The 19,298-nt window shown below is 39.7% G+C and overlaps 1 protein-coding gene across 4 annotated transcripts in view; it reads right to left on the bottom strand.

Moving 5' to 3' along the window:
* Positions 1-19,298, bottom strand: part of LOC124593680 (ATP-binding cassette sub-family C member 4-like) — a 473,970-nt gene that overhangs the window by 213,424 nt on the left and 241,248 nt on the right. For all 4 annotated transcript variants that reach the window (XM_047131977.1, XM_047131979.1, XM_047131978.1 and 1 more), the window contains one exon: positions 11,128-11,414. In XM_047131977.1, coding sequence (XP_046987933.1) covers positions 11,128-11,414 — 287 coding nt within the window. The remainder of the gene's footprint in view (positions 1-11,127; positions 11,415-19,298) is intronic.

The following is a 19,298-nucleotide window of genomic DNA, read 5'->3' as shown; positions in this document are numbered from 1 at the left end:
TATGTAGCTTATATTATTCATTTAGATTACAGTTGACATGTGTCATTCACTATTAGTATCTAATTTTTTATTGTCAATACCACTTTTGTAGTTTTCCAATTACTATTTGTCAGGAGACTGACAAACATGCACTTCAAGCTAGGAAAGAAAGATTTTAAAAAATGCAAGTAACCTCAAAAATAAACAACACATTGGATCAAACAGAAAAAAGTTTCTATCAATGGGTAGGAGGACTATCTAATACAGATGAAAAATATGTACAAGAATTGGATGACTGTCTTGGATTAGTGGAAGAAAAGTTGAGCATTTAGATACTCTTCAGTTACTTAAGGATATTCTTCAAAATAAAGCACACATATTAGAAAATGAATTAACAGAGACAAAGGATAAGTCAGAATATGTTACAAATAAGAACGTAGAAGAACTGATCAGAACAGAGATTTGACAGATGACATATCACTGTTCTGTTAGTGCTAATAGGTTACTATTACCTGTTACTACTGTACAAACTGAGGTTATAATCTCAATATATAATTAGGACAGTAAAAAATATACTACCCAATGTTCACATATCAATAACTTCCTAAGCTTTGATCTTCCATGCCTTATCTTTACAGTCTCCCACCACCTCCCAAAGTCTCACTGTCTCACCACAGAGGAGCATCCCCTTGCAACTCAGTACCAACCAAGACTGGAGCAACTGAATTACATTCTCTGCCAGGTTTTTTACTTCCTCTCATTGTCCCCTGAAATGAGAAAATTCCTTTCCACTAACTATCCTTCCCACCCCTCTCATAATGGTATTCTGTCATCCAACGAACCTACACAATATACTCATTTATCCCTACACAACCCAACCACTTACCTCATGGCTCTTATCCCTGTAACTGACCTAGATGCAAGACCTGTCCCACACATCCTCCCACCACAACCTCCTCCAGTCCGGTCAGAAACATCACCTATCCAATCAAAAGCAGGGCTACCTGTGAAACCAGTCAGGTGATCTACAAGCTAAGCTGCAACCACTGTCCTGCATTCTATGTGGACATGACAACCAACAAGCTGTTAGTTCACATGAATGGTCACCGACAAACTGTGGCCATGAAACAAGTGGACACCCTGTTGCAGAGCACACTGCCCAGCATGACATCTTTCATTTCAATATCTGCTTTACAGTATGTGACATATGGATCCTTCTCACCAACACCAGCTTTTCTGAACTGAGCAGGTGGGAACTTTCCCTGTAATAAATTCTACATTCCCATAATCCTCCTGGCCTCAACTTTAGTTAGACATTGTCCTCACCCATCCAGCTCCTTCCCTGTTCCCATTCCAGCACTACACGGAGCTCATTCCACCATCATACCCAGTCTTTATACTTCTCTCCTTTTCTGCTACCCCCACCTACCTCCCCCCTGCCCCCCATCTAACCTCCTGACTACACATAGCTGCCCTACCCTCTCTCCATCTCGTTTCTGCGAGCTACCTAGCAACACTTCACTGCCCCCTACTCTGACCCTACTATCCCTCCCCCTCCCTGCCCCAGTCTCCTCCTTACCCCCACCCAGTCATCACTCCCATCATGCACTGGTGTTGCTGCTTGCAGCATGGCTTCAGTTGCCAAAGACTGCAGTCATGTGTGTGTGAGTTGCATTTGTGTGTGTGTGTGTGTGTGTGTGTGTGTGTGTGTTTTGTCTATTTTCAATGAAGGATTTGCTGGCTGGAAGCTTATTTGTGAGAGTCTTTTTGTTGTGTCTATCTGTGACTCAGCTTCTCCACTGTATGGTGAGTAGCAACTTTACTTTTCACGATATTGTTACATTCCATCCTGGATTTTCAATTGTTTGAAATAATTACATCTGTTTTATCTTTTAACTACTGAACCATGCTAACTCATTTATATGGAGTGGCACCTATAAGGGTAAAGGGGGTGGCATGCATGATTTCGTTGAATTAAATTTAGGTATTTTGCCATAAACATTAGAAATATGAAAATATTCTGTACTCTTGGTTTCTACTAATGATCAACCATATGTACAATTAATTTTATTACAAATGTAATAATAACTAAATAGGACAAGAATAGTCCAAAGATAAAAACTATTTTTCACATGAAACTTCCTGGCAGATTAAAACTGTGCGCCCGACCGAGACTCGAACTTGGGACCTTTGCCTTTCGTGGGCAAGTGCTCTACCATCTGAGCTACCGAAGCACGACTCACGCCCGGTACTCACAGCTTTACTTCTGCCAGTATCTCGTCTCCTACCTTCCAAACTTTGCAGAAGCTCTTCGCAGAAGAGCAGAAGAGCACTTGCCCACGAAAGGCAAAGGTCCCGAGTTCGAGTCTCGGTTGGGCGCACAGTTTTAATCTGCCAGGAAGTTTCATATCAGCGCACACTCCGCTGCAGAGTGAAAATCTCATTCTGGAAACATCCCCCAGGCTGTGGCTAAGCCATGTCTCCGCTATATCCTTTCTTTCAGGAGTGCTAGTTCTGCTAGGTTCGCAGAAGAGCTTCTGCAAAGTTTGGAAGGTAGGAGACGAGATACTGGCAGAAGTAAAGCTGTGAGTACCAGGCGTGAGTCGTGCTTCAGTAGCTCAGATGGTAGAGCACTTGTCCGCGAAAGGCAAAGGTCCCGAGTTTGAGTCTCGGTCGGGCGCACAGTTTTAATCTGCCAGGAAGTTTCATATCAGCGCATACTCCGCTGCAGAGTGAAAATCTCATTCTGGAAACATCCCCCAGGCTGTGGCTAAGCCATGTCTCCGCTATATCCTTTCTTTCAGGAGTGCTAGTTCTGCTAGGTTCGCAGAAGAGCTTCTGCAAAGTTTGGAAGGTAGGAGACGAGATACTGGCAGAAGTAAAGCTGTGAGTACCGGGCGTGAGTCGTGCTTCGGTAGCTCAGATGGTAGAGCACTTGCCCGCGAAAGGCAAAGGTCCCGAGTTCGAGTCTCGGTCGGGCGCACAGTTTTAATCTGCCAGGAAGTTTCATATCAGCGCACACTCCACTGCAGAGTGAAAATCTCATTCTATTATTCACATGTAGGTGATACTTTATATATGTTCACATATTTGTTTTGTGTTTCAGTTATTTGTTGGAGGTAATAGTTGAGCAGTGTGCAAATGATGGATGGAGTTCAATGGAACAAATCCCTATATCACAGCAGGTGCTGTATGGAGCTACCATCATTGCACAGAGTGCCCAAGAGGATCTTAGAGTATGCCGTCCCAATGTAAAAGCATGGATGTGAAAAACAACAATACTAACAAAAAAATTATGATTTATGTGAAACTTTCAATTTAGTATGCACTTAGCTACTGCTCAAACCAGATATCTTTACTTGCACATATGTAATAAAAGTCATCAATACGCAGAAATGAAATAAAGTACATTAATCTACATTGACAGAAGAATAAGAAATCAATAAATCACTATTGATATGGATTTTAGTACTGAAAGTGTTTGAAAGTGAAGATCTAATAATCAGATGAATAAATTAAGTGAAAGGAGTCAAATGTTGATGTATATTGCACCGTAGTTATTTCTCAAAATTTGGAAAGGAGAAAAGACTCACTGAAAAACTGATGCTTTTCATTTCAACTCCAGTCCTGACAGAATTTCATCTTTCTAAGCATGAGTGAGTGCAACAAATAGAAACAAAAAGCTGGGTTTAAAAATGTGCAAAGTGTTTTCTTACAACAAACTAACTTTTCCATTTTTTTCCCAAATGAATGCCATTGTTTAATAAGATTTGGTCTTTTAAACATATTCTTTAAACTGGGCATAAAAACCTTATTTTTTTCTCCCCGTTTTCTTCTTACATAAATAAACATGTTTCTGCTTCCTAATAATAGTGATAGTACCAGATTAAAAATCTTGATACCTTCTGCATTTCTTGACTGAAAATTCTGATGAACTGAGATAAATAACTCATACCGACAGGGCCTTTGGTGATTAATTTAATGGAATAATTTTGTTGTCCAGTGTGTTTATATTTAGGGATATTTTAGATATTTTGCTTTCTTCATTGCACTGCTTTTCTTTTCATTAGTATGCATACATCCTTAATAATGAAGAAACTCTTTTCAAGAGTATCTTCTAATTAAATTATTTTTTAAAATACAAAACAATAATATTATAAATTTATATATGCTGAAGTGCAGGGATGGATGAATGTAAGGAGTTCTGAGAGTATTTAATTAACAGCCATTCGAAGAAAGGAATTATAGTCCCGATCTTCAAGAAAGGGGATAAAAGGAGATGTGAGAACTACAGAGGAATCACCCTGCTATGTCACTGTGGAAAAATCTATGAAAAGATCCTGGAGAAGAGAATAAGAAGCAGTATTGAAAGTAGACTGCAAGAGGAGCAGTGCGGTTTCAGACCGGGAAGATCAACAACGGACCTCATATTTGCGGCAAGGCAACTGCAGGAAAGGCACTATGAGTACGGGAAGGACTTAATCATGGCCTTTTTAGATATTGAGAAGGCGTATGACAGTATCTGTAGGGACAAGTTCTGGGATGTGCTGAACACAAAAGGGATAGATGAAGAGATAACACGAAAAGTCAGAAAAATGTATGAGGGAAGTGAGAGTTGTGTGAAAGTGGGGAGGGAACGTACTGCATGGTTCAAGCTTGAAAATGGGCTGCGACAGGTAAGTGCACTTTCGCCTTTATTGTTTATTATTGTTATGGATGAAATCCTACAGCAAGTATCAGATGCAATTGGAGATCATAAAATGAAAGCAGTGCTTTCTGCCGATGACCTGATGTTATGGGGAAATTGCGAGAAGGAGGTGCAAGAGCAGTTAGATGCATGGGAGGCAACGGCAGCACAATATGGAATGCATTTCTCTGCAAAGAAAAGTGAAATAATTGTCACAACAAGGAAGAAGAATAGGCCAAATGTGGGTATAGCTTGTGGAGGGGAAAAACTACAAGTGGTAGAGAACTTCAAGTACCTGGGAAGCGTGATTGAAAGTAAGGGGGGAAATGCAATGGAAATAAATGAAAGGTGCAGAAAAGCAGGGCAGTTCTATAAATTCATTAGGGGGCTTATTTGGAGCAAGGAGGTGCCACAGAAATCCAAGGGAATTATATACCGAACCTACTTTGTCCCCATATTGGCATACGGAAGTGAGACATGGGTAATGCACAAAAGCGACAAAAGTAGAATACAGGCTAGTGAAATGAAGTTCCAGAGGAGCAGGTTGGGTGTAACAAGACGAGACAGATTGTGAAATGTGTATGTGAGGGAAATACTAAAGGAGGAACCAGTACAGGACAGGATAGAAAAATCAAGACTGCAGTGGTATGGACACATGAAGAGAATGGATGAGGGAAGAATTCCAAAGAGGATGTTTGATCTGCAACTGGAGGGGAAGAGGCCCAGAGGAAGACCAAGAGATAGATGGGTGAAGGGAGTGAAGGAATGTGTGATGAGAAGAGGAGAGAACTGGACGAAGGTGGAAGAGGGGGATGGTGGAAAGACAGAACACGATGGAGAGGCTTGTGTTCCCGACAGACCCAGCCAGTGGCTGGAAACTGTCCAAGATGATGATGATGTGTAAACTCTGAGTGTGAAGAGGGAGGAGACAGCACTTTTGTTGTCGAAAGAGAGACTAATTTTTCTTCCTTGGTTGCAGGGATCTTCCAATTTAGCATGGGAATGTAAGAGTACTGCATCAACTACAGTCATGCTCTTTCACCAGCATACACTAGCTGACAAATCTGACATTCTGGAACCTTTGGTGCACTACAAGCCTTTGTTGATTGGTTGGAGCACTGTCAAATCAAACTGGCATTGTTCCTGTATGTAATGAGTGGGTATGCAAGTAAGTAGGTGTGTGGAGGTAAAAGTGTTGGTCACATCATAAAGATGGGGATCAGTGACAGTAAAAGTTAAATATAGTGTTGAGAGGAAGAACTGTATTAAAATGTTGAGCAGTTACTAATTAATAATCTTATATATAAAAGTTAATTGGAAGGAGCAAGTGTTAGATTTTCTAGAGTGAGTAGAACTGAAGCTACTGATCAGAATTTATATGAATTAATGACCTGTAAGAAACTGCAGTAAAACTTTAAATTGGTATTGATGAAAGAATTGAGATCAATTAAATGGTATCTTCTCTGGAATGACAAATTATAAGTGTTGATTACAAAAGTGTTAGTATGAAAACCATTGTTAGGAACATTCATTGCTGGGAACCAATAAACTAAGTTTATATACATGGTGTTATCATTTATAACAGATCCTTATCATGCGTAATTACCAAGTTTATGGCGAGAAATTACATGCATGTCATGAGCAATAGGTAGAAAGTTTATTTCCATGTCAGACATGATCTGATGCAACCCACCTCCCTCAAAAGATTGATTTCTGACAAATGGAAATGAACAGCAATATATGTACGATTCAAAAGGTAGAGCTTACAGTGTTCATTACTGAGTGTTGTGTGAAGCATAACTTGTGGAAAACAAGTGCAGAACTATTTGTGGATGAGTTTAAGACTGGACATGTTTTGGCATAAACCTCCATCAAAACATGCAATGCAATATGGAGTAGCAGTATGGTGTGAAACAGGCTCTGTAGTAAATAAAACTGTAACTATCTGAATAGCCTGAACATTATAAAATATTGCTTGTGTGAAGGAAATCCTACAAACAAAGTCTAATAAAATCTCAACACCATTTACTTGTACTCATAGGAATTAAGACACTGCAGTGTCAAAACATTATCAAAAAGAATCTGCATCTGTATCCTTACAAATTTACTGTTGTGCATGAGCTGAAGCATGTAGAGTTCTGATGGTTATTTCTGTGTGAAATGCAATCAAGACTTATGGATCCTCAGTTTTTTCACTTCTTCAGATGAGGCCTGGTTTCTCAGAAAATGTGAATTTACAGACCACGTGTCATTATATGTCAGAAAATTCTCATCAGTACTTTGAAAAGCAGCTGCAAAATCTCATGTTTGGTGTCTGGTGTGAAATGTCTGATGTCCACATCATATAACAATTCTTTCACCACACTGTTAATGTTAGCCAGAATGTCCAGAAACAGTTTAATCCACATGTGGATCAACTTACAGAAAATGAACAACTGTGTGAATATTTTCATCAAGATGGAGGAACAGTACACACCACCTTGGCAACCTTATCACAAGGGCACAAGGTGTTTGATGAAGCGAGGTCAATCCGCAGAAGCAGTGCAATCTCCTGGCCACCTTGACTGCCTGATCTCTCTTCCTGTTATTTTAGCTGTGGGGCAAATCGAAATGTCAGACATACTCAAATATCCTCACACTCTTGCAGAGCTACAGCCGAACTCTGAAACTGCTGTTGCTGCTGTCTCTCAAGCAGAGCTGCTACGTGTGCCTCACAATGTGATAAATCAAGCACAGTGCCACATCAATGGCAATGGTTGCCATTTTCAGCCTCTTCTGTGAGTTCATTAACAAGGCTCAATCACACATCAGTCTTACTGTAAATATTTTCTGGGCCTGTTTTATTTTAACTACTCTGTACAATCCACCCAGTTAATCTGAGATCTCAAATCAAACTATATGTTTCCAGAAACCTTTTCAAGTCTAAAACATCTATGATGTGTATGTGCAGACAGAAGTGATGAATGAAAATTTATACTAAAGCCAGGATTTGAACCAGGATCTCCTGCTCACTGGGCAGATGTGCTAATCACTACACCTTCACGGGACAGTGGCTTTGTACATCTGCATGCATCACCCTAGCATGCCTCTCTCCTCAGTCCAAACTCCCATACATGCCTCAGTCCACTTTGTATTCCTCCAAATTTGAACAGCATTGCAGAGGCTCTCCAGCTGTATTGTAATTGCACCTCGGCATCAAACAAAATGGACAATCCTGCACGAAATCCAGGCATAGGTGGTTTAAAGCATTGCAGAAGCTCTCCAGCTTCAGTGGAATAGCACTTCAACACTGAATGCTGGATTTTGGGTAGGATCCCCCATTTCATTCAGTGCTGAGGTACTAACCCAATATATTTGGAAAACCTCTGTAATGCTGTTTGCGTTTAGGGGTAATACCAAGTGGATTGAGGCGTGAATGGGAATTTGGATTTAAGAAGAAGTCTGTGTAGTTGGGCAAAGCTACCATGCCACGGTGGTGTAGTGGTTAGTGCATCTGTGCAATGAACAGGAGATCCTGGTTCAAAGTCCAGCATTAGTACAAATTTTCATTTGTCACTTCAATCTGGATATATAAATCTGAGATCTGTTTCTTGCTGCACTATGTAAGCTCAACTATCTTCCTACCTGGCTGGGTTCAAATGGCTCTGAGCACAATGTGACTTAACTTCTGAGGTCATCAGTCACCTAGAACTTAGAACTAATTAAACCTAACTAACCTAAGGACATCACACACATCCATGCCCGAGGCAGGATTCGAACCTGCGACCGTAGCGCTCCAGACTGTAGCGCCTAGAACCACGCAGCCACTCTGGTTGGCTATCTTCCTACCTTTCTTTATATTACTACCTTAGATCACTGATTCCACACTCTACTTTAAATGAGTTCATAAATTCATGCCTCTCTGTAACTAGAAAATCTCACATGTTACCCTCTTGAGTCAGTACTTTGATTTGAGTCTCCCAGTCTAAAGCTTCTAGGTTGAAGGTGGCCATTAATACTATAATATGTGTATGATCAGGAAGATTCTAAGTTCAAATATAATATATTTCCTTGAGACAAGAATGCTTCTGTCCACGAATCAGGATGGATTTAGAAAGCACTCAGTTTTCACTTTTCTCACATGATATTCTGCAAGGGTAACAAGGAGAGTCCACATTGTTAGATTTTTGGAAAGAGTTTGACACAGTGCCCAACAGCATACTGTTAATGAAGTAATGGAACTCATATGTTGTCCTGGCCAATTAATGTCAAAAGAGACAAGGGGCATAACATTGAAATTGACATGAAATGGAATGAACACATAAAGTTGTAGAAAAGGTGAAATGTCAACTTTGGCTAATTGGGAGAATTCTAGGACAGAGTAGCCCATATGTAAAAGAGACCACATATAGAAAACTAGTATGGTCCATTCTTGAGTGATGCTTGAGTGTTTGGGATATGTGCCAATTCAGACATCAAAGCAATTCAGAGGCATACTGTTAGATTTGTCACGAGTGAGATAAACATACACATATTCCAAATGGGAATCCCTCAGGGAAGCTGATATCTTTGCAAATATCTACTGAGAAAATTTAGAGAACTGTCATTTGAGGATGACTTTTGAAAGATTCTACTGCTGCCAATGTATATTTCATGTCAGGACCACAAAGACAAGATAAGAGAAACTAGGGCTTGTATAGAAGTGTAGAGACAGTCATTTTAACCTTGATTCATTTGCAAGTCTAACAGGAAAGGGAATGACTAGCAATGATGTGGAAACTTGTGTAATATGTATGTAGACCTAGAAATTTTGTCACTGATAAAAAGGTTCTCGTTATTTATCTGGATAGAGAATGCAGCAGCCAAAAGATTCAGATATTATTTTATACTTTTCCGGTTTCTTTGAACCACTCCAAGTGTATCCAGATAATTCCTTCAAACAGGCTTATTCTGTGACACTCCCCTGTTACTCTCAAACTCTTGTCTTAGGGTTAATGTGTTCACTTGCACTGTTTGAATGTCCATGAAAATTTGATGAGTAACTTATGAGGGGGCACCCAAAATAAACAGAACTTTTTTAAACTTATTTATTCGCATTTTAAGCATAAACCATCAATTCCCTTCAAAGTACTCTCCTCTTGCACTGACACATTTGTCTAATCTTTTATTCCATTTTTTAAAACATTGTTTAAATTCATCTTTTCTTATATTTGAGAGTTCTTCCATCATTTTTTTCTTCACCTCAACAACATCAGCAAAACACTTTGGGTGAGAACAGGGGGTGCAAAACAGTGGTCATTCCATTTTTGGACAAGAAGTATCTTACAGTCAGGGATGTATAAGCAAGTGCACTGTCACGATAGAAAAACCAGTTACCCGACTGCCACAAATCAGGTCACTTCTGCATAGCATAGCAAGTTTTTCAATACTTCCAAGTAGAAAGGCTGGTCAACTGCATGACACAGTGGAACAAGCTCTGAATGAGCAACTCCTCTCACATAGAAAAACAAATCAACATTGTCTCAATGTTTAATTTCACCTGACAAGCTTTCTTGGAATGAGGTGAACTTGAATTCTTCCACAGGCTTGATTGTTGCTTTGATTCAGGATTGTAACCATAGCACCAAGCTTCATCACTTGTGATAATTTCTGTAAAAAAGTTTGAATCATTTCAGAACTGTTGTTTCAAAGCATAGCATGCTTCCATGCAATCTTGTTTTCGTTCACCAGTCAGCAGTTGTGGCATGAATTTGGCAGCCAACCTTTTAACTCCAAAATAATCTCTCACAGTTCACTGCATTGAACGCCAAGTCACTCCTGACAACTCCATAATTTCTTCAATGGTCCACTGCAGATCTTTGTTGGTGACTGCATGAATGTTTTCAAGATTTTCATGTGTTCAGGCCATGGAAGGATGACAAGAATGAGGTTTGTCATCAGTTGACATTTCATCATTTTTGAAATGAGGAAACCACTCAAATACTTATGTTTTCCCCAATATCATCACCCTTGCATGCCATTTTTAACATTCCAAGGTCTTCTGTTCCACTTTTTCTGAGCAAAAAATCAAAATTTCACTGTTCACAAAAATTAACCATTGCAAAAATGGCAATCACACAAAACAGTTGTTACTATAAATTCTGTTGAAACTAGTCCTGAGCTTCTTCGGTGATAGCACTCAACTTACTGACTCTGGAATATTCTCTCTATGTGCTCCTAGTGGCAAAAATGCAGTACTACAAAAGCTCTGCTCACCAGAAAATTAGTTCAGTTTCTATTGGGTACCCCTTTGTATTCTCCCACCAAAGACAAATAACTTTGCACATCTTCTCAAAAAATCTATTATCCAGTCTTTCATTATCATTAACATGATTTAAAATTTGATACTTTTCTTCCTTATGGAATTTTTTACCTTCAAATTTGTAAGAAGGTTCAAAAAGACCAAGATATATTATTGCAGTAATACACAGATATATACCCACCTGGCAAGATTAACACGAGCTTTCTGTCCACCACTTAACATAATGCCTCTATCACCAACAAGAGTCTTATCACGGTGTGGGAATGAGTCAAAATCCACCTCCAGTGCACACGCTTTTATTACTTGCCAGTACCTCTCTCTGTCATAAGGTTCACCAAAGAGTATATTTTGTCGAATAGTAGCAGCAAACAGCCAGGGTTCTTGTGATGCATATGAAACTTTGCCACTTACAGCCAGAGTTCCTGAAGTGGCTGGCAGCTCACCCAGAATTGTCTGTAGTAAGGATGACTAGAAAAAATTTAAAGCTCAGTTAATGGCAATAACAAGAAAAATAGGCTCACATTAATTAAATATCATTATTCGCTCTTCCCAATTATTTCTCACTTCTATATTACCTATCATTCACCTTTAGTTTTATGATGGGTATCATAAAGATTTAATTGTTGTTGTTGTTGTTGTCTTTAGTCTAAAGACTGGTTTGATGCAGCTCTCCATGCTACTCTATCCTGTGCAAGCCGCTTCATCTCCAAGTAACTACTGCAACCTACATCCATCTGAATCTTATTACTGTATTCATCTCTTGGTCTCCCTCTATGATCCCCCCCCCCCCTTCCCACCACTTCCATTCAGTACTGAATTAGTGATCCCTTGATGCCTCAGCAACTGAACCCTTCTTCTAGTTAGGTTGAACCACAAATTTCACTTCTCCCCAATTCCATTCAGTACCTCCTCATTAGTTATGTGGTCTACTCATCTAATCTACAGCATTCTTCTGTAGCATCACATTTCAAAAGCTTCATTTCTCTTCTTTTCTAAACTGTTTATAGTCCATGTTTTACTTCCATATAGGGCTACACTCTATACAAATACTTTCAGAAAGGGCTTCCTGACACTGAAATCTATATTCGATGTTAACAAATTTCTCTTCTTCAGAAACGCTTTTCTTGGCATTGCCAATCAACATTTTATACCCTCCCTACTTCAACCATCATCAGTTATTTTGCTTCCCAAATAGCAAAACTCATCTACTACTTTAAGTGTGTCATTTCCTAATCTAATTCCCACAGCATCACCTGATTTAATTCAACTACATTCCATTATTCTCATTTTGCTTTTGTTGATGTTCATATTTCTCTTCCTCCGAGACATTGTCCATTCTGTTCTACTGCTCTTCCATGTTCTTTGCTGTCCCTGACAGAATAACAATGTTATTGGCAAACCTCAAAGTTTTTATTTCTTCTCCCCGGAATTTAATTCCTACTCCAAACTTTTCTTTTGTTTCCTTTACTGCCTGCTTAATATACAGGCTGAATAATGTAAGGGATAGGCTACAACCCTGTCTCACTCCCTTTGTGATAACTACTTCCTGTCTGTGTTCCTCAACTCTTGTAGCTGCCATCTGGTTTCTGTATTTGCTGTAAATGGCCTTTTGCTCTCTGTACTTTACCCTTACTACCTATAGAATTTCAAAGAGAGTATTCCTGTCAACATTGCCAAAAGCTTTCTCTAAGTCTACAAATGCTATGAACATAGGTTTTTGCCTTTCCTTAACCTATCTCCTATGGGAAGTCATAGGGTCAATATTGCATTGTGTTTTTCTACATTTCTCCAGAATCCAAACTGGTCTTCCTGAAGGTCAGCTGCTACCACTTTTTCCATTCTTCTACATCTACATCTACATCTACATCTACATGATTACTCTGCAATTAACATTTAAGTGCTTGGCAGAGGGTTCATCGAACCACAATCATACTATCTCCCTACCATTCCACTCCCGAACAGCGCGTGGGAAAAATGAACACCTAAACCTTTCTGTTCGAGCTCTGATTTCTCTTATTTTATTTTGATGATCATTCCTACCTATGTAGGTTGGGCTCAACAAAATATTTTTGCATTCGGAAGAGAAAGTTAATGACTGAAATTTCGTAAATAGAACTCGCCGTGACGAAAAACGTCTTTGGTTTAATGACTTCCATCCCAACTCACGTATCATATCTGCCACACTCTCTCCCCTATTGCGTGATAATACAAAATGAGCTGCCCTTTTTTGCACCCTTTTGATGTCCTCCGTCAATCCCACCTGGTAAGGATCCCACACCACACAGCAATATTCTGACAGAGGACGAACGAGTGTAGTGTAAGCTTCTCTTTAGTGGACTTGTTGCATCTTCTAAGTGTCCTGCCAATGAAATGCAACCTTTGGCTCACCTTCCCCACAATACTATCTATGTGGTCTTTCCAACTGAATTTGTTCGTAATTTTAACACCCACTTAGTTGAATTGACAGCCTTGAGAATTGTACTATTTATCGAGTAATCGAATTCCAACGGATTTCTTTTGGAACTCATGTGGATCACCTCACACTTTTCGTTATTTAGCGTCAACTGCCACCTGCCACACCATACAGCAATCTTTTCTAAATCACTTTGCAACTGATACTGGTCTTTGGATGACCTTGCTAGATGGCAAATTACAGCATCATCTGTGAACAACCTAAGAGAACTGCTCACATTGTCACCCAGGTCATTTATATAGATCAGGAACAGCAGAGGTCCCGGGACACTTCCCTGGGGAACACCTGATATCACTTCAATTTTACTCGATAATTTGCCGTCTATTACTAAGAACTGGGACCTTCCTGACAGGAAATCACAGATCCAGTCGCACAACTGAGACAATACCCCATAGGCCCACAGCTTAATTAGAAGTCGCTTGTGAGGAATGGTGTCAAAAGATTTCCAGAAATCTAGAAATACAGAATCAACTTCAAGGTGCTTCATAATGTTTGAATACAATATATGCTCCAAAACCCTACTGCAAACTGACGTCAATGATATAGGTCTGTAGTTTGTTGGATTACTCGTACTACCCTTCTTAAAAACAGGTGTGACCTGTGCAATTTTCCAATCTGTAGGTACAGATCTATCAGTGAGCGAGCGGTTGTATATGATTGCTAAGTAGGGAGCTATTGTATCAGCGTAATCTGAAAGGAACCTAATCGGTATACAATCTGGACCTGAAGACTTGTCCGTATCAAGCGATTTGAGTTGCTTCGCAACCCCTAAGGTACCTACTTCTAAGAAACTCATGCTAGCAGCTGTTCGTGTTTCAAATTCTGGAATATTCCATTCATCTTCCCTGGTGAAGGAATTTCAGAAAACTGCATTCAATAACTCCGCTTTAGCGGCACAGTCATCGGTAACAGTACCATCGGCACTTCGCAGCAAAGGTATTGACTGCGTCTTGCCGCTTGTGTACTTTACGTACAACAAGAATTTCTTCAGATTTTCTACCAAATTTGGAGACAATGTTTCGTTGTGGAACCTATTAAAGGCATCTCGCATTGAAGTCCGTGCCAAATTTCGCGCGTCTGTAAATTTTAGCCGATCTTCGGGATTTTGCATTCTTCTGAACTTCGCATACTTTTTCCGTTGCCTCTGCAACAGCGTTTGGACCTGTTTTGTGTACCATGGGGGATCAGTTCCATCTCTTACCAATTTATGAGGTATGAATCTTCAATTGCTGTTGCTACTATATCTTTGAATTTGAGCCACATCTCATCTACATTTGCATAGTCAGTTCGAAAGGAATGGAGATTGTCTCTTAGGAAGGCTCCTAGTGACACTTTATCCGCTTTTTTAAATAAAATTATTTTGCGTTTGCTTCTGGTGGATTTGGAAGAAACGGTATTGAGCCTAGCTACAACGACCTTGTGATCACTAATCCCTGTATCAGTCATGATGCTCTCTATTAGCTCTGGATTGTTTGTGGCTAAGAGGTCAAGTGTGTTTTCACAACCATTTACAATTCGCTTGGGTTCGTGGAATAAGTGCTCGAAATACTTTTCGGAGAAAGCATTTAGGACAATCTTGGAAGATGTTTTTGCCTACCACCGGTTTTGAACAAATATTTTTGCCAACATATCGAGGGAAGGTTGAAGTCCCCACCAACTATAACCGTATGAGTGGGGTAATTATTTGTTATGAGACTCAAATTTTCTCTGAACTGTTCAGTAACTATATCATTGGAGTCTGGGGGTCAGTAGAAAGAGCCAATTATTAACTTAGTTCGGCTGTTAAGTATAACCTCCACCCTTACCAATTCGCACGGAGTATCTACTTCGATTTCACTACAAGATAAACCACTACTGACAGACACAAACACTCCACCACCATTTCTGCCTAATCTATCTTTCCTGAACACCGTCTGAGACTTCGTAAAAATTTCTGCAGAACTTATTTCAGGCTTTAGCCAGCTTTCTGTAGCTATAACGATTTCAGCTTCTGTGCTTTCAATTAGCGCTTGAAGCTCAGGGAATTTCCCAGCACAACTACAACAATTTACAACTACAATTCCGACTGTTCCTTGATCCAAGCACGTCCTGTATTTGCCATGCAGCCTTTGAGATTGCAGCCCACCCCATACTTTCCTGAGGCCTCCAACCTAAAAAACCGCCCAGTCCACACCACACAGCCTCCGCTACCCATGTAGCCGCCAACTGAGTGAAGTAAAGGATTCATGCTAGTATTTTGCACACATGACTTATTAAACTTATAGTTTGGTAATTTTCACACCTGTCTGCACCTCCTTTCTTTGGAATTAGAATTATTATATTCTTCTTAAAGTATGAGGGTATTTCACCTATTTCATACATCTTGCTCACCAGATGGATGAGTTTTGCATGGCTGGCTCTAGCAAGAGTATCAGTAGCTCTAACGGAATGTTTTCTACGTCTGGGGCCTTGTTTCGATTTAAGTCTCCCAGTGCTTTGTAAAATTCTTCATGAAGTATCGTATCTCCCATCTCATCTTCATCTGCATCCTGTTCCATTTCCATAATATTGCCCTCAAGTGCATCTCCTTTGCATAGACCCTCTATATACTCCTTCCACCTTCCTGCTTTCCCTTCTTTACTTGGGACTGATTTTTCATCTGAGCTCTTGATATTCATACAGGTGCTTCTCTTTTCTCCGAATGTCTATTTAATTTTCCTGTATGCAGCACACATCTTACCACTAGTGATATATGCTTTGACACCCTTACATTTGTCCTCTAGCCCTTCCTGCTTAGCCATTTTGCATGTCTAGTTGATTTAATTATCACTTGCAAAAAAGTAACATAATTAATTTTTTGATTCTTCGTGGGTATACGGTACAGCTGCAGTAATGATTTACATTAATATCCCTGAGCCACAGTACCATAGTACACCAAAAGAGGAGCTAAAACAAAATGTTGCATTCCATTGATAAAGCGGATTTTCACACAGTAAGCAGTAGGAATGTTGCAACTGTGTCAGACCAATCCAGGTGGGTTCTTCAGCTGTCTGGATTGGAGTGGCACAATTACTAGATTATACTACTACCAAAAATGAATTACCACTTGATATCCCACTTTATCAATGGACTGTGGCATTTTGTTTTAGCTCCTCTACAGGCATGATATGGAACAGCCCCAAGACTGCAGACATGTACCTGCAAACAAAGAAAAAAATTAATTATGTAAATTGATATTTTCTTCATAATGTCAGATGCCATAAATATGGCAATGAAGAAAAATATTTAAGAATACCTCAGACTCTGAAGCTGAGACTACAATAAAAAATTCCAGGGCAAATTGTATCCTTTTTCAATTTCATTTTTATTTCATTTCCAACTGCAGAACAAATATAAAGAAAAAAAGAAAAATGAATGAACAGAATAAGGACGTATTAGCAAATAAATCTCGTGCAAAAATGAGCAAACTGAAGTCAGGGGCCTGAAACATAATAAGATTTGGCACATTATGCAATGCATCATTAATAGATACAGGTGTTGATGAGTGGGAATTCTGCTGTTATAAATAATTACATAAATAAAGATTACAAGCAAATTTTAAACATTTCTTGCTATTATAAATATAAGTCTATTTACATCAGTGAAAGCATTAGTGTCATGTGAAATAATGTAAAACAGTTTAAAAGGTTTATAAGTCTTATTGCAACAACAGTTCTAATGGTAATTGCATTGTATCTAGCATTAAAATCAATTAGTCATGTGTGGTAAGTGTGTATCTTGTTGCAGATCAGTTAAGCAAGATCCGTTTTGTGAAAACAGTTGATTGATGAGGTGAAGGGAATAGGGTGAGCAATAGGTCCCTCCAATGGAACTGTAGGCTAACACAGAAAAACTGGAAAATCAAGGAACAAGAAGCAAAGACTCATGCCCACCAGGCAGAGTTAGAAAACATGTAATTTGAATTATGTTAGCTGAAGGGGCAAAAATAGAAGGGCTGCTTGTAAAAGGCAGCAAGCAAAATACAAACAGGGCAAAATTTTGTTAGAAAACCTGAAATTCCATTTCACTTGCTAGCAGAATTAGAGAAGAAAGACCCACATACAGATGAAGAGAAATTTAGGGTGCAACAGAACAATGCTAAGAAACTTATAGATAATAAATACTTTTGTATTAAAGGCAATCACTACTGAAGAGCACAGGTATTGAGTTGTCAATAGGCACACACAAAAAGAAAAGAACCAAAAACCTCAGCCCAACAGAAGTTTATACAAAGGCCTCATCTTCATCCTCACACACAAGTTCAACCATGCTGAACTTGTCAAAGACCTATGCTTTTTCTCCCAATCCTTATAGTGGAAACAACTTTTTGCCACCAGTCCATCCAACCAAAGCCAACCTAACCCCAACACTGACCTTTGCCTATGCCAGTACATACCATTTTCCAACCATGCCCCTCCCCCCTAACAACAAAACTACCCCTAGTTCCCTACCAGGAGTTTCTTACCTCCAGCTTGGCCTCACCATCCTTCCCCAGGTTTTTTCCCTAAGAAAACTAATCTTTCAGCAGAAGAAACAACAGCCACACACAACCTGGAAAAAGATTCTGGCTTAATCACCATCCCTGCAGACTAAAGCTCCAGTACTGCCATAGTGAGTCACAGTAACAACCCGACAGAGGGCCTACACCAATTGTTCAAGTCCTCCACCTGCAACCTCTGCCACAGTGATCCAATTCCAGATGTGCAGCAGTGCCTACTGAAATACATAAGTCCTTCCTAGAACCTTAACACTGAGTCCATCTCCCTCTGCAGCCCAACAACACCCTGCACACCTGCCTTCTACATGCTCTCCAAAATCCACAAACCCAACTCTCCTGGATGTCCTACTGTAGCTGTCTATGGTGTTCTCACTGAAAGAATTTCTGCTCTGTTTGACCAACACCTCCAACCTATTGTCCAAAACCTAGCCTCGCACATCAAAGATAATGACCACTTTCTTCGCCAACTCTGCAGCATCCCTATCCCTTTACCGCCTGGATACCTACTCATCACTGTTGATCCCACCTTCCTATACACCAACATCCTTATGCTCAAGAATTATGACATTTTTGGATAATGAATATCTCCTGTATAAAAATCAACATGGATTCTGCAAACAGAGATCTTGTGGAACTCAGCTCACTCTGTTTTTCCATGAGATGCACAGCACAGTGGACAATGGCACTCAGGTTGATGTCGTGTTCCTTGATTTCAGTAAGGCATCTGGCACCATCCCACATTGCTGTTTAATCAAAAAGTACAAGCTTACGGAGTATCAGAGCAGACCTACGATTGATTCAAGACTTTCTTGCAGATAGAACTCAACACATTGCTCTTAACAGAAATAAACTGACAGATGTAAAGGTAATATCCAGAGTACCACAGGGAAGTGTGACAAGACCATTGCTGTTTACAATATATATAAATGATCTAGTAGAAAGTGTCGGCTGCTCTTTAAGGCTATTTACAGATGATGCAGTTGTCTATACCAAAGTACCAATGGCAGAAGATAGCAAGAATTTGCAGAATGTCCTGCAGAGAATTGATGAATGGTGCAGGCTCTGACAGTTGACCCTAAACATAAATAAATGTAACATATTGCGCATACATAGGAAAAGAAATCCACTAGTGTACAGCTACACTATTGATGACAAACAGCCAGAGATAGCGCCTGCCATAAAATATCTAGGTGTAACTATCCAAAGTGACCTTACATGCAATTACCATATAAAACAGATAGTGGAAATAGCAGATACCAGACTCAGATTCATCAGAAGAATCTTAAGGAAATGAAACACATCCATGAAAGAAGTGGCTTACAAGGCACTTGTTCACCTGATTCTTGAGTATTGTTCATCTATC

Source organism: Schistocerca americana, chromosome 2 (genome assembly GCF_021461395.2).
Source record: "Schistocerca americana isolate TAMUIC-IGC-003095 chromosome 2, iqSchAmer2.1, whole genome shotgun sequence".
NCBI classification, from domain to species: Eukaryota; Metazoa; Arthropoda; class Insecta; order Orthoptera; family Acrididae; genus Schistocerca; species Schistocerca americana.
The sequence above is the reverse complement of the archived record's forward strand: the minus strand, read 5'-3'. Positions and strand labels throughout refer to the sequence as shown.